Here is a 14,858-nt window from a genome sequence, read left to right as displayed (position 1 = left end):
CCCCAGTGTGAGGCATCGCAGTAGGGAATACCTTGCACAATTCCCACTTTTAAATGAAAGAGAAAATAACTGAGGGCTCCTACCCACGTCCCCCGCCTGTAGGAACACTCATAGATTCAGGGTTGCTTTTCCTGTGATTAGCAGATAGCATTTCATCAAAAATTCTAACATGGGATTCTTGAATTCTTGCATGTTTTCTTCTTTTTTACCCTTTGCCTTAATTTAGAGCTTTACCTCACTGTCAGACAAATGTAGAGTGATGTTTCTTTTATTGAAATCTATCGGTGATTTTAAAAAGAAAAGCAGAATTAACTTCCAATTCTAATAAAGGAAGATTAAAATAAGCAGGGATCCTATCTTGGGTTAACTGTTAATTGCTATGAATAATATTGCAGTAAGGTTGCTTTATATGATGACTTTGAAGCTTCACACCACATCTTAGTCAGATATGAGCACCTTTTTCTTTAATATCTTATTTTAGTCTTACTTTTCCTTCCCTTAAATTGTTTTGCTTTTTAGATTATTTTTCATCAAATTCCACCTTTAGATTACCATAGCCAAAAGCAGTATTTAATGTTTTATGTGATCCTGCTTAAAAATACGTACTAGAGTTTGGGAAGCAGGGGAAGTTTAGCATGACCTCAAAGCTCTTTAATCCTTTGTTGACTCAAAATCCAAACTGAATACAGGTGTAGTGTGATAAAGTTATTAGTTGCCCAAAATCTCTGCCAGGGAAATGTCTGATCATAGAAAAAATCTGATCTTTTTAAAAAATTAACTGCTTAAATATTTATTTAAAAGAGTCAGGAACATTTCCCATTTAATAAGAACAGAATTTTAAAGTAACTAAAAATAAGATACTATAGATGAAAGTCATAATTAACATTTATATGATGTTTTATGCTCCATGACTTTCCTTTACAGTAGTAGGAAGTAGGTCAGATATTCTCCCCATTTCATGGATGAAAAAAACAAAGGCTCAACAAAATTAAGCAAGCTGCCTCAGAAGTAGCGGAACTGAGGCTCACAGACTGGCCTCTGGGCTTGTACTCTGGTCCTTCTACCAAGCCAGGATGTGTCTGTGTAATGTCTAAATGCTACGTCTTGAGACACAAAATGAAGGAAAATTACTATAGTTATTTAACTGCGTTTATCCTTACAGACAAGTAATACAAAGTTCAACTACTTCCTTTACACAAATAATACTTATACTAATACTTAATTTCACTATGTCATCACCCTTAAAACTCTTAGGAACACCCTAGTTTCTTGACTTCTGGGCCAGATGCCAAAGATACAGCAAAATGGTTAAGAGTACAGACATTGGAGTCTACTGGAGACAACCCCAAGCTTCAGTCTTGGTGCCTACTGTTTACAGTTTGTGCACCTTGGGTGAGTCACACATGTCTAGAAGGCTTAAGTGATCAATAAATGTCAGCTATTATTATCAGCACAGAATTGCTAAAGCATTAAGCAGTGACTCAGAACATAACAGCAAGCTGCTTTGGGAAGGTTTTGTTATTCTAAAATTAGCGGGACCTTGCAATCCAAGAATTTACTGTTAGTTGTGCCTTGTATTCTGCCATGTGTGTCCCCATTTGCTCAAATACTGAAAAACCTACATGGAATAAGATGTAGAATAAATGTCAGTGTTCCCTACAAGATCTTCAGTGGGGATTATGGTACAAGGATCTTGCTTCTTTTTTTTTTTTTTTCAAATCTTCCTCTTCAGGCCCCTCCATTATTGTCTATTGAAACTTTTTGGATTTGAACTCTTTATAAAGCAAGCAACTCTCAGGTCATTTTCTGTCATGGTTGTTTATAATTTTCTGATTTTTTTAAAGACAGCTGATATGCCCAATTACAAATCGACATTGCCATATCCCCTTCTAGAATGTCTTGATTCATTCATGCCTGCATGCATTCATGCCTTTAGAAACATGAAAATTTGTTGAGGATTTTCTATAGGACAGGCCGTGTGCCAAATGCTGGAAGTAAATTGTAAGTAACACAGTTCAGAAATTAACAATCCAGCAAGGAGATTAAATAAGGACCTTAATTTAACTCTCCCTCTGTGTGTGTGTGTGTGTGTGTTTATGTGTGTGTGCGTGCGCGTGTTCCAGCAAGAGGAAGGTAAGAGTGAGGGGGGAGATTTTGAGCGAGCACTGTGTATATACTGACAGCATAAACACAGCCTGAAGAGTTCACTATTTCTAGAAATAGTAATGAACACAGTAGTAATAGTAATAGAATGTTATATGACCATAGGAGAGATTCTTTTCCGCCTAAAGATGTCTTAGACTTGATAGAGGAAATGACATTTAAACTAGGTCTCAACAGTTAAAATATAGAATATTCTTTGGTAGAAATAAAGGAAAGGGTTTTCCAGGAAGATAAAACACCATGAGAAAAATCACAGAAGTGTCAATGTTCATGCCATATTCGAGAGTCTATAGAAAGGAAATTAATAGAAGAGGAAAATGGAGATTAGGGGCCAATTTGTGAAAGGCAAAAGCTGGTTCAAAGAAATGCAACTGTGCAAGAGCTCAAGGTGCACATTATTTTCCTTGAATAAGTATAGCATTTCAGACGGGCTGGTAGGAGAAATACGCACACACACACACACACACACACACACACACACACACATACACAAACACACAGAGGGAGAGTTAAATTAAGGTCCTTATTTAATTAGCCATAAAAAATTGTATCAGAAGCAAAATGGCAGCCCAGGGCAGATGCTATGTCCCTTTCATGGCTTCCCTGGCCATCTAGAGTCCTTCATTGGTACAGATGGGAGCCACAGTTTTCCACTCTCTGTCTTGCGTGTTTTCAAAAGCCCAGTTCTTGCTATGCCACTGCTCTTTTGTAGTCAGTATGTATATCCTCTCTTGAAAAAACTTTATACTCCCAGAGCATGCACTTTGGATTCTACTGGCCCTTGAAGCAGGCTCAGCATCAATAAAGTTCCTTCCTCAGACATGCAGAGAAAGCAAGTCAGTGTCTGGGATCCCTGAGCAATATCTATACCTTCAGCTTTCCAAAATTCTAGAAAGCTCAGATTTTTATTGTAAGAAAATTTATGTTATGGCACCAAACCCTAGCATCCAACCAGGAGAGGAATTTTAGCCTTTCACATTAAAAACAAAACAAAACAAACAAACAAAAACAACCTAATAATAAAGATTCAAGTTCCTGATTGTGATTGAGTTACAAAATAAATACTCTCTCCTCTGCCCAGAATGCTTCCTCTCCCTGGGTATACAGAAGTTTTTAGTTTCCCCTTCCAAGAAGGCTTCCCTTCCAAACAGTAGCACTCCTCATTCACCCTTATAATTGCACACATTCCTCTAACTACTAATTATTCAGTTATGTCTTCCCCAAAAGACTACAACCTCCTTAAGAAAGATCCTGTTGAATTCTCAGAACCTCACACAGTTTTTGGAAAACAGGCATTTTAACAAATTCTTGAGTGAATAAACAAGTCGATGAACAAGATGGGCTCTAATCCACAGTCCTAGGTCTCCCTCCACTGTGGGCAGAGTGACACGCTGAGGAACGGCCAGTGTTTTGATGTAGTTCAAGAGTAGGGTGCTTGGAAGGCTAGTGACTAGGAAGAAAGAGGACAGTCTAGAGTAGAAAAGGTAGCTGGGATGTTAAATACAAAAAAAAATTCCAATGTAATTGAGGGCCTAGCTAGGTCTAGATTCACATGTTGGGTTTTTTCCTTTTTTTGTGCAGGTAAGTGTGTCTTAAACATGGGTGAGTGAATTGCCTCCCAACAGATTTTTGGAGAGTTTCAAACTAAATTTAATTTCATTTTTGAAAAGGATACTGTTTTTATTCCCAAGAGTTTTTCATATTATTACGCCTACATAGTAAGAATCTTCACTGAGAATCATGGAGCTTATCTTTGCCTTGTGACTTTTTTTGTTATAAGTCAGGTTCATTAAGGAGTAATTTACATACAGTAAAATTTACCTTTTATAGTGTGCATTCTATGAGTTTTGGCTTATGTATATACATCTAGATGCAGTTTATCCACCACAACTAACATATAGAACTTTGCAACCCCCCAAATTATTTTGTGCCCTTTGTAGTTATCCCCTTTTCCCACCCAGCCTCTGAAGCCACTTACCTGTTTTCTGTCACTACAGTTTTCAGATTTCCAGGATGCTATCTAAATGGAATTAGTCAGTAGTCTTTTGGACTAGGCCACTTTCACTTAACATAATGCATTTAAAATTCATCCATATTGTTGCAGGTACTGGTGTTATTGCTGGGTAGTTTTTCATTGTATGGATATACCACAGATTGTTTTCATTCACCAGTTGATGGACATTGGGTTTTCTCTACTTTGGGGCTGTTGTGAATAACCCTGTGGTGAATATTTGCATACAAGTCTTTGTGTATGTCTTCATGATTTATGTTTTCATTTTTCTTGAGTCCATAATTAGGAGCAGAATTGCTAGGAGGGCATCCCAGTGAGTTTAATTTCTATTTCTTATGTTCTAGGGATCTATGGGTGTGTTTTCAGCAATGTAATGACATGAATAAATTGTGTTTCAGAAAGAACCTGAGAACAAGGTAGAACATAGGAACAGACTGGAGTCAGGGAGACTAGTTAGGAAATTGTTGCTTTTCAGTATACCTTGTAGGAGAAATTGCTGTTTTCTTCACTGTTTTCAGTGGAATGGGTATAGGACATAGAGTAATATGAAGATTCTGTGTCTGTTTTTATTGATGATCAACTTCTCCCCATGGACTGTGGTATAAAAACAACTTCCATGAACTAAGTGGAAACGAAAAGGAGTCAGCATAATTTTTATATCTACAAATGCATCACTAGTGTTTTCCTCCTACCTTCAGCTATCCTTTTATTTTCCTTCTTTTCCATTTTATTTGCTCTTAATATTTCAACCACAGCATGGCAAGGGAAGTAAGGATTTGAAATGTAAGTGTTCCTTTTTCTTTTCTTCTTTGTGCTTTTGAAAAAGGGCCAACCACTTGTAATGGCAGTGATTTAAAACAAACAAACAAACAAACAAACTTTAATTTATATATAGCATAGATAGCTTTCTCCTAAACCATTTTGAAAGATCCAAATTCAACAAAATTAATAATTCTTTCTAGTACCTTATAGGTGTACTTCAAAAGACTATGAACATAATTTAAATACAGAAAATTAGAAGCACAGGCCTTTTCAGTTCAAAGAGACCTTAAGAGAAGCAGCCCACATCACCCATTTGTAGGTGAGAAAGCTGAGGCCCAGAGTGCTGGACAGAGTTCACCAGAGTCCTGTCACCAACCTGAATGAGGACTCATTATTTCTATAGCTAGAACATGTGCCTCCCCAGAATGAGAAGAAAGAGTGAGTCTGTGGTTTCTAACAGTTGGAAAATTGCCTCAGGCTTTCTGTGTACTTAAAAATAGTCAGGATAAAATTTGAATTTCAAAGAGAGTTTCAATAGTTAGAAGCTATCAAATATGAAGATATATGAAAAGATAGAACATGGTGACATGCTGTGAGATTTTTAATATTTTGTCTATTTTAGTGCTGTTATTGAAATATTGTGACACTAAGATACAGCATTGCTCATTAACAAACATGTAATTTTGCTGCTGACTGTTTTGGATGTCCTAAACTGCCAGTTTTTAGTTTCTTATAAATAAATATCATTTTAACTTGAATTTTATAACACAAGAGACATGTTGGGGAAAACTAGTGATGCCCGCAGTGAAACTGTCTACTCAGGTGCACACCAGGCTTTCCTGGAGGTCTCACTGTCATTCTGTTGATAGACACTTCTACAAAAGCAAAATGAACAATTGGGAGACATAAGTCTGTGCTGAGATGACAAGGCATGAGCTCCTACCACCATCAATCTGTGTCACAGTGAAATGTCTATTCATTTTCCACGTCAGCATATATGGTAACATATAATGGCATGCAGTTTAAAGCTCATTATTCACTATTTTTTCAGTCTCTGCCTTAGACACATATAGCTTTCAACAATATAGGGATTAGGGTTTCTGGGAGGAGAGAGGAGGAAGGTCGAAAAAATATAATAGAAGATCGTAGCAATTTTTTACAAATGCATAAGTAATTAAAAGGTGATCAGAGTGTCAGCTTTATTACTTAATGAAAGTTGAATTGAAAGGTGGGGTTTGGATAACCAGGAATAACAGATTTCTTAATACTGAGCCCCAGAATTGGACATACCCACCGCTCCACACAGCATGGAGCAGCCGTAGTTCTTCCATGTGAGAGCCTCTTTCACAGCTCTGCTCAGCACGAATGCTCTCAGAAGGTCATCTCAGCTCAGCTCAGCATGTATGCTCTTGAGAGGTTGGGAAGGAGTGAAACTGAACTTCAAGTTCCTTCCGCCAATTCAGCAAGTGGATTAAGTCACATCACCTCCCCTGTAGGGAGAGGTAGGAGACTAAGGGTTTTGGAGAATCTTCCCTCTTCTTCAGAAAAAAGAAATAAGTATCCCCTTCTTTCCATGTGGATGAGAGAGGGGAGGGGTCAAAGTAACTAACCCTTTTGGAGCCTCAGTGGTCTTATCCATGTAGTTAAATTCCCTGTATTCAGGAAGTTGAGAAAATAAAAGATATCTAGGTATAGTGGTGGCCCGTTGACTGGCGCAGAGTGAGTGCTAAAAAGATAGTAGTGATTCCATTCCATCTTCCTTAGGATGATTCCATGTGTTCTTCTTTGCCCTTATTTTGGTTGCCTTTTATAACCAAGTTTCTGATTTGGACAACCAAGTGTCATTCTCTGCAATAAAGTTAATATGAAAAAGAATAGATGTGTGAGGAATCGCAAATTATAATTTTTATTTACTGAGTTTGAGGCATGTATCAGTAGGTTCTTGGATTTATAATTTTCATGATGCAGGAGAAAATGAACTACTTGATTTGTAGCTCAGTTGGAAAATTAAATAGTTAAAGCTGCTACAGAGACTGAAGACTGACCCTGAAGAATATAACATCTCAAGGAGCAGCAAAGAGAAGAAGTTACAGAGGCAAGAAAGAGAAATTCAAGAGGCTCGAGAATGAGGAGGAAAACTGTGAGACTGGGCAACATAAAAGTCAAGGAAAGGGATCATCTAGGAAGGAGGAGGGCATCAACCATGTCAAATGCTGTAGAGGGGCCAGGTAAAATAGGAAGAAATAGAACAAATAGATGTGCAGAAAGCCGTAGCCATTATTATAATAGCTCTCAGGTACTGAGCACTTACTGCATGCCAGGCACTGTGTTAAATGCTTCACATACTATATTGATTTAACCCTCAAAAACACCCCTGATTTTATAGAGAGGGTAAGTGAGACCCAGAAAAGTTTAGTGCCAGCTTGGCTTAGGTCACAGAGCTTGGAGGTGACAGAGCTAGGACTCAGACCCTTGCCATCTGATGCTTAACCCCACAGCCCTCCCTCCTCTGGAAGACTTGCTTCTGCCCATGTGGTAGGTGAGGAAGCCAAAGTGCTGACAGGAAAGATGACAAAGATGTGCCCCCCGAGGGGAGGGGAGGGAGCATGGCAAGTAGAGGAGGGTAGGCTGAGGTTTGTCTTGGTTTGTTTGTTTGCTGTTAGATGGCAGAAATTTTGGCGTTATATAATGCATTATTAAATTCCCATCGGGGGCACATGAGAGATCAAGAGAGCGAGGAGACATTCAGAAGGCACAGGACAGGTGTGTGTTGGCGGGGAGGGGACCTTAGAAAGAAGAGTCCCTCTTCCTTTGTGACAAGATAGGGAAGAAGCTATTACGTCTGTAGGTTTATTGTCAGAATATTGAGGAAGTTCTCTTCTGATTGTTTTAATTCCTCTCTATCCCGCTTTGCCCCCTTCCCTGCCACCACTCCTCTTCTCCAGAACGTTGTACTTACCCTTCAAGCTTCCACTCTTGTCACTTGGGGCTTCCAAGAAGTGCTCTGCATCCATCCACTCTGCAGGCACTGCCAGTTGTGCACCAGCAGGACTGGCCCTCTCACCTGCTGGGTGTGCCTTGCCTTCGGGAGAAGGGCTCCTGTTTGCTGGGTGCTGAGGTTGTGCGCAGAGCCAAAAACTGTTTGCTAAGTAAGCATAAATGGATTCAGCCTGCATTTAAGACATGGTACCACCCTGCAAGAGTTAGGACTAAGATAAGTGCATGAAGGATTATAACAAAACCCCTAGTGGCAAGGACCACAAAACAGAGATATGCAGGGTGCAGTGGACTTAAGGACGCACACAGTGGAGCAGGGGACTAAGTACTGTGTGGGTGATTTCAGGAGAAACTTTATAAGGAGTGTGGTTTTGAGCTCATTGTTGAAAGATAGGCACTTTTTTCACAGAAGAAGATAAAGCACAGGCTTTTTATTTAAATGCAGTAGCATAAGAAATAGCACGGGTTGGGCACAGTGGCTCATGCCTATAATCCCAGCACCTTGGGAGGCCAAGACAGGAGGATCGCTTGAGGCCAGGAGTTCAAGACCAGCCTGGGTGACATAGTAAGACTCTGTTTAAAAAGAAAAAAAGAAGAAGAAAAAAGGAAGGAAGGAAGAAAGGAAGGGAGGGAGGAGGGGAGAGAGGGAGAGTGGGAGGGAGGGAGAGAGAGAGGAGAGGGAGGGAGGGATGGGAGGGGGAAGAGGGGGAGGGAGGGAGTGAGGAAGGAAGGAAGGAAGGAAGGAAGGAAGGAAGGAAGGAAGGAAGGAAGGAAGGAAGGAAGGAAGGAAGGGCACAAAGAGCTTATTTGGGGAACATGGGGCAGTCTATTTTGGCTGAAATATGGAACATAGCTGGGTGGTCAGTCCAGGATGCACTGGAAGGGCCTTGAATGCTAAACGAAGAAATTCTGTTTTACTTGACTTCTTTGAGAGGAGCCTTCCATTTTCATATTTATCTGTATCAGAAAAAGTTGTGAACATATTCAAAAACTATTTTAAACAATCTTTTGGACATAGCCAAGAAGTTGATGATGAGAGTTTAGAAGTCATACCCACCATTTACATCCCAGAAACCAAGCCAGTATCCTGGAGAGTTTCAGTATAGTATCCCCCCACTCCCCCAGGAACATATAGTAGCAGATAGGTAAGGGCTGCGTTGTCTTCCTGGGCAGTCACTGGCTTCATCACATCATCTAGGGGGGAAAATGGAAGGCGAGCCTGCAGTGTGCCTTCTCCTGCAGGTCTATGGTAGAGACCAACATCAGGTTTCCCACTACTTGTAAATTGTTATGCTTAATAGCTATTTCCAGCCAAAAAAAGTTAAAAATAAAAATCTCTTTTTTCTTTCAGTTAAGAAAAAGAAGCCTAAACTTTTAAATAAATTTGATAAGACTATTAAAGCTGAACTTGATGCTGCAGAAAAACTCCGTAAAAGGGTAGGTTGATATTTTTGTGCAATGATTTTGTTGTTAAATAAACTCAGGCGTTACTCTTGATTTGTTAAAAAATAATAAGTGTAAAAGAAACAACAGTTGAATAGAGTGCATTTTCCCCCAGGCACGTGAACATTCCACATGAAATGAATCAGATGGAAGAGAATTGCCACCACATGGCCAAAGAGAAATAGAACTTTCCTTCAAGCCAGCCAATGTGGGTGTCAGCCTACCTCCATCACATTCTAGTTATGTAGCTTTGGGGAAATCACTTGGCCATTCTGGGTGTTCGTTTTCTTAAAGATATGAGAATGATAAATACTTTTTCTACCTCTGATTGACTTGTTTAAAGATCAATTTAAAGATCAAATGAGAATTTTTTTTTTTGGACAGAGCCTCTGCCCAGGCTGAAGTGCAATGGCACAATCTCGGCTAACTGGAACCTCTGCTTCCTGAGTTTGAGCAATTCTCCTCCTGAGTAGCTGGGATTACAGGTGCTCACCACCATGCCTGGCTAATTTTTGTATTTTTACTAGAGACAGGGTTTCACCATGTTGCCCAGGCTGGTCTTGAACTCCTGACCTCAAGTGACACACCCATCTCAGCCTCCCAAAGTGCTGGGATTACAGGCATGAGCCATAAATGACATTTTAAAAATAACAACACTGTCAAGTGTCATAGAAGTGGAAGTTTTTAATTTTATAGCTCTCTGATGCAAGAAAAGAAGAAGACATTCTTCTTACTTACGGTTAACCTCATGCACCTCCAGGTTTTTAGGGTAACTTATTTATGTTTTAATTTATCAATATATTTGAAATATTACTTGCATTTCTTTATAGATATTACAATTTTGAAAACAATAAATCGAAACTGGATTTAAGTTACTTGTTCCCTTACCTTGGTCATATCATCTAATTATCGGGTGCAAAAATATTTATTATAAGGTATTTAATCATATCTTCAATTAATCATCTTGTTTTTGGCGAAAATTTGTTTCTCTACTCTGCACTTGAATGTAGACTCTGTAATGTTCATTACTTTTCCTGTTAGGCTTTGTAATCAGTAGACATTGACTGCAATGAAAAAAGGAATAAGCGGACTTAAGTAAACAAACAACAATAAACACTCCATTTAGCTCCAAACACTCGTTAGGAGCTAAAATGAGACAAGAATGTACGTCTGCATGTTTATTGAAAGTGTACCAGCGAGCGTAAAGGCTTTTGGAACTGCCGTTAGGTGAGACTCCAAAGGCAAGGTTTGCCAATAAAAATATAGTAACTCCAAAGAATATTGCAGCAAAGTCATTGTTCACTTCCCTTAAATCTAACCACGTGGAATGATTCCTACTTTCTGATAGTAAACAAGAAAGTTAACTGTCTTGTTTAACTTTATAAAGTGAAGCCATCTACTGTTTGTGGTCAGTTTGTATTTCTTAATAGAACTGAAGCAATAATTTTTTTCTGCCACCTCCTTTGGCAACCTCTACTTTCTCTATACTAAATGTCATATATAAAAATGGGAGTGCCTACTGCACAGGTAACTTTCAGTGTAAAAAACATGTGAGCAGCTTTAGAGAAGGATTTTAATGTAATTATATGAATGATAAAGGAGGGCGCAGTTATGGAGTATTCTGCAGTGTTGCTCCTTTGAAGTTATGTTTTTCTCAAGGAGCATCTTGAATTTATACCAGGGAAATAAAAGAGGAAGAAGTAGCCACATATACAATTCTTGCTTCTGAAACAACAGGAAGCTGTGTTATTGACTGACTCATCAACATAATTCAGTCTTTTAGGGTTGTTTTTATGGCTAGTATTTTCAGAGGATGCACCTTAGTGCGCTGGACCAGCCGAGGCCAACTAACACACACCCCACACAGAGCCAGTGAAGCCTCAGTTCACACTTCAGGCTCAAGGACTGTGTTACATGAAAGTATGTGTTCGCTTTTTATCCCCCCAGAAAAGTATAGATCAGATTATATTCCAATCCTCTATTTTTAAAAAATATATATTTATTGTTTAAAATGCTTTCCTACCTCTAGAAAAAGGGGTTGAAATGATATACTGAAATGTATTTGCTTATTTGTTGGAATCATTTATTATTACAGTATTTTAAGTGATTTTTTTAAAAGGTGGGGAGGGAGTAAAGAAAATGTAATCACACGCCTGAAAGTTCACACCACTGGCTCTAAACCATGCTAGGAATGAAGTCAACAATTCCTCGAGGGACAACATGGAAAATAGAATCAGAAGATAAGATTAATATTGTTCATCAGAAGAGCTGTTCTGCTCCAAGTCCAGAGAGAAACATTTGGCTGTAGATCTTCATAAAAAAGGTATACTGATGGATGCAAAACTTCCTGCTTACTCCCTGACATCATACCAGTGGATTATTCTACCATGCAGCTGCAGGAATGTATTTCATTGTCCTTCAGCACAGCCCATTGGCCTCATGCCAACACAGTGTGGCCCACATACATGTCTCTCCCATGAACCGTCTTGGTCCTAGGACAACATTATAAGCTATGTTGAGAAACAGATAATTTTCAGGCAATTCTTCAAACATTGTGTGTCTTGCAATTGAGTTTTTAAATAAGAATTGAACCACAGTGTTAGGAGCTATACAAGAACTTAGGGAAGGGAAATTCTTTCAGACTAAAAGCAAACACACTTACTTTGCCAGCCAACTGAAGTGAAAGCAAGACTGATGGCCCCTCAGCAAAGTCACACAGCCTCTGTCTTGCAGGGATTCAAAGAATGCCACAGACAGAGCCAAAATATCCCATTATTTTAACAACCTTGACAGTCAAGCAGGAATATCACACCTTATCAAATTTGTTATGAACATTGTTATTCTTATGTTTTAAGTCTGATATTAGTACATTTAGCACAATTATCATTGAAATAGCTTTGACATTTGCAATTTAAGTTGCATAGGGTGCATACTAGGCTGAAAATAGACCTCCAAAAGATATGTGTCTGGAACCTGTAAATGTTATGTTATTTGGGAAAAGGACCTTTGCAGATGTGATTAAGGACACTGAGATAGAGAGATTATCCCGGATTATCCAGTTGGGCCTTAAATGCAATCATGTTTCCTCATAAGAGAGGGACAGAGAGAAATTTGATGCAAACAAAATAAAAAGGAGCACACACAGGGGAGAAAGAAAGCAGTATGAAGACAGAATTAGATATTGGGGTGATCTGTCCACAAATCAAGAAAAACTGGGAATAGACAAGGACAAATATTCCCGTAAAACCTCTGGAGAGAACACAGCCCTGCCACCATCTTGATTTCAGCTGAGAGAAACTAATTCTGGAAATCTCTTCTGCAAAACTGCAAGAGAACAAAGTTCTCTTGTTTTAAGCTATCAAGTTTGTGATAGTTTATCACAGAGGCCATAGAAGAGTAACACAGATTTCAATACTGGGCCTGCAGGTGCACAGAAATCAAGAGTTGAGGTTTGGGAAGCTCTGCCTAGATTTCAGAGGATGTGTGTTGAATTGCCCGGATGTCCAAGCAGAATTTGCAGCATGGGTGGAGCCCTCATGGAGAACCTCTGCTAGGGCAGTGGAGAAGGGAAATGTGGGGTTGGAGCCCCCATATAAAGTCCCCACTGGGGCACTGCCTAGTAGAATTGTGGGAAGAGAGCCACCATCCTACAGACCCCAGAATGGTAGATCCATCGACAGCTTGTACTGTGTGCCTGGAAAAGCCTCAGACACCTAACACCAGCCCATGAATGCAGCTGGAAGGGAGACTGTATCCTCCAAAGCTGCAGGGGTGGAGCTGCCCAAGACCATAAGAGCCCACCACTTGTATCAGCGTGACCTGGATGTGAGACATGAAGTCAAAGGAGATGATTTCAGAGCTTTAAAATTTAATGACAGCCACACTGGATTTCAGACTTGCATGGAGCTTGAAGCCCCTTTGTTTTGGCCAATTTCTCCCATTTTGAAAGGGAGTATTTATCCAATACCTGTACCCCCATTGTATCTTAGAAGTAACTGATTTGCTTTTGATTTTATAGGCTCCTAAGTGGAAGGGACTTGCCTTGTCTCAGATGAGACTTTGGACTTGGACTTTGGGTTTATGCTGGAATGAGTTAAGCCTTTGGGGGATGGTTGTAAAGGCATGATTCTGTTTTGAATTGTGAGGACATGAGATTTGGGAAGGATCAGGGGTGGAATTATATGGTTTCACTGTGTCCCCACCCAAATCCCATCTCAAATTGTAATCCCCATAATCCCCATGTGCCTAGGGACATACCTGGTGGAAGGTGATTGGATCAAGGAGGCAGTTTCCCCTATGCTGTTCTCATGATAGTAAGTTCTCATGAGATCTGATGATTTTATAAGGGGCTCTTCCCCCTTCACTCCTCACTCTTCTCTCTCTTGTTACCATGTGAGGAATATCCTTGCTTCTTCTTTGCCTTCTGCCATGATTGTAAGTTTCCTCAGGCCTCCCCAGCCGTGTGGAACTGTGATTCAATTAAACCTCTTTCCTATATTAATTATCCCGTCTCGGGTATTTTTTATAGCAGTGTGAAAACAGACTAATACAGTATTCTTTGAGAACACAGATAGAACCTGTACATACATTGAAGGAAAATTCAATTTCTTTAGCAAAACCACATACTACATCATTTATCAGGTGTCTGTCTTTTTAAAAATTAAGTAAATACATGTTCATTACTAGGTTTCTGTTTGCCTTAATATAGGTTTTTTTAAAATCTCAGATAAAACTATCTTTATACTCAGGATGGAATCTAGGAAATTCCGACAAAATCACTTGCTGAATATTAAATAACAACATTAATTGATTATGCATTTTAATTTATTTTATTTATTTTATTTTGTCTTTCTAACAGGGAAAAATTGAGGAAGCAGTGAATGCATTCAAAGAACTAGTACGCAAATACCCACAGAGTCCACGAGCAAGATATGGGAAAGCACAGGTATTCTGAGACCCTTTTCCTTAGAATACTTTTTTGATGTTTATGTGCTCTGTGTAATTGAATTTTTTACTCCTTACTATTTTCCCTTTCCAATTTCTATACAGAATCAGTTTCTCATGTATATACATAAGCAAGAAATACAATTAATTATCACTATTGCATGCTGCTGAATTTAGTATCATTTTTTTCTGCTCCTCCTCCATGTGACTTCTCTCTGGTTTTGAAAAGAAAATAAAGAGTAACACTTTTGTCATTGTTTTACCATTCCCTCATGTCCCATTCCATCTAATCCCACCATACAGTGTTCACTTGAGGCTCCTCAGAGCTTTCAGACTCTCAGTTTTATAACTGGAGGTTGCAAGTATGCTTAGGAAAGACCTTTCTAAAATATAAAGTGGAACATACTTTGTTGTTTCTATAGTTTTTTCCAATGGACTCGTTTCTTAGCAGCTACCTTTATCCTCATCTCCCACCATCTCCTTTCTTATCTGGCTTTCTCTAGTTTCCAACTTCTTTCATGAAGTATGTCCCTGTTTA

The 14,858-nt window shown here is 39.1% G+C and overlaps 1 protein-coding gene across 30 annotated transcripts in view; it reads left to right on the top strand.

Annotated features, from left to right (window-relative positions):
* The window catches only part of ASPH (aspartate beta-hydroxylase), a 220,607-nt gene that overhangs the window by 130,536 nt on the left and 75,213 nt on the right, over positions 1-14,858 (top strand). For all 30 annotated transcript variants that reach the window (XM_065519270.1, XM_005563404.4, XM_073998846.1 and 27 more), the window contains 2 exons: positions 9,285-9,370; positions 14,235-14,321. In XM_065519270.1, the coding sequence (XP_065375342.1) occupies positions 9,285-9,370; positions 14,235-14,321 (173 nt within the window). The remainder of the gene's footprint in view (positions 1-9,284; positions 9,371-14,234; positions 14,322-14,858) is intronic.

Source organism: Macaca fascicularis, chromosome 8, assembly GCF_037993035.2.
Source record: "Macaca fascicularis isolate 582-1 chromosome 8, T2T-MFA8v1.1".
Taxonomy (NCBI): domain Eukaryota; kingdom Metazoa; phylum Chordata; class Mammalia; order Primates; family Cercopithecidae; genus Macaca; species Macaca fascicularis.
This window is presented reverse-complemented; position numbering and strand designations above follow the sequence as displayed.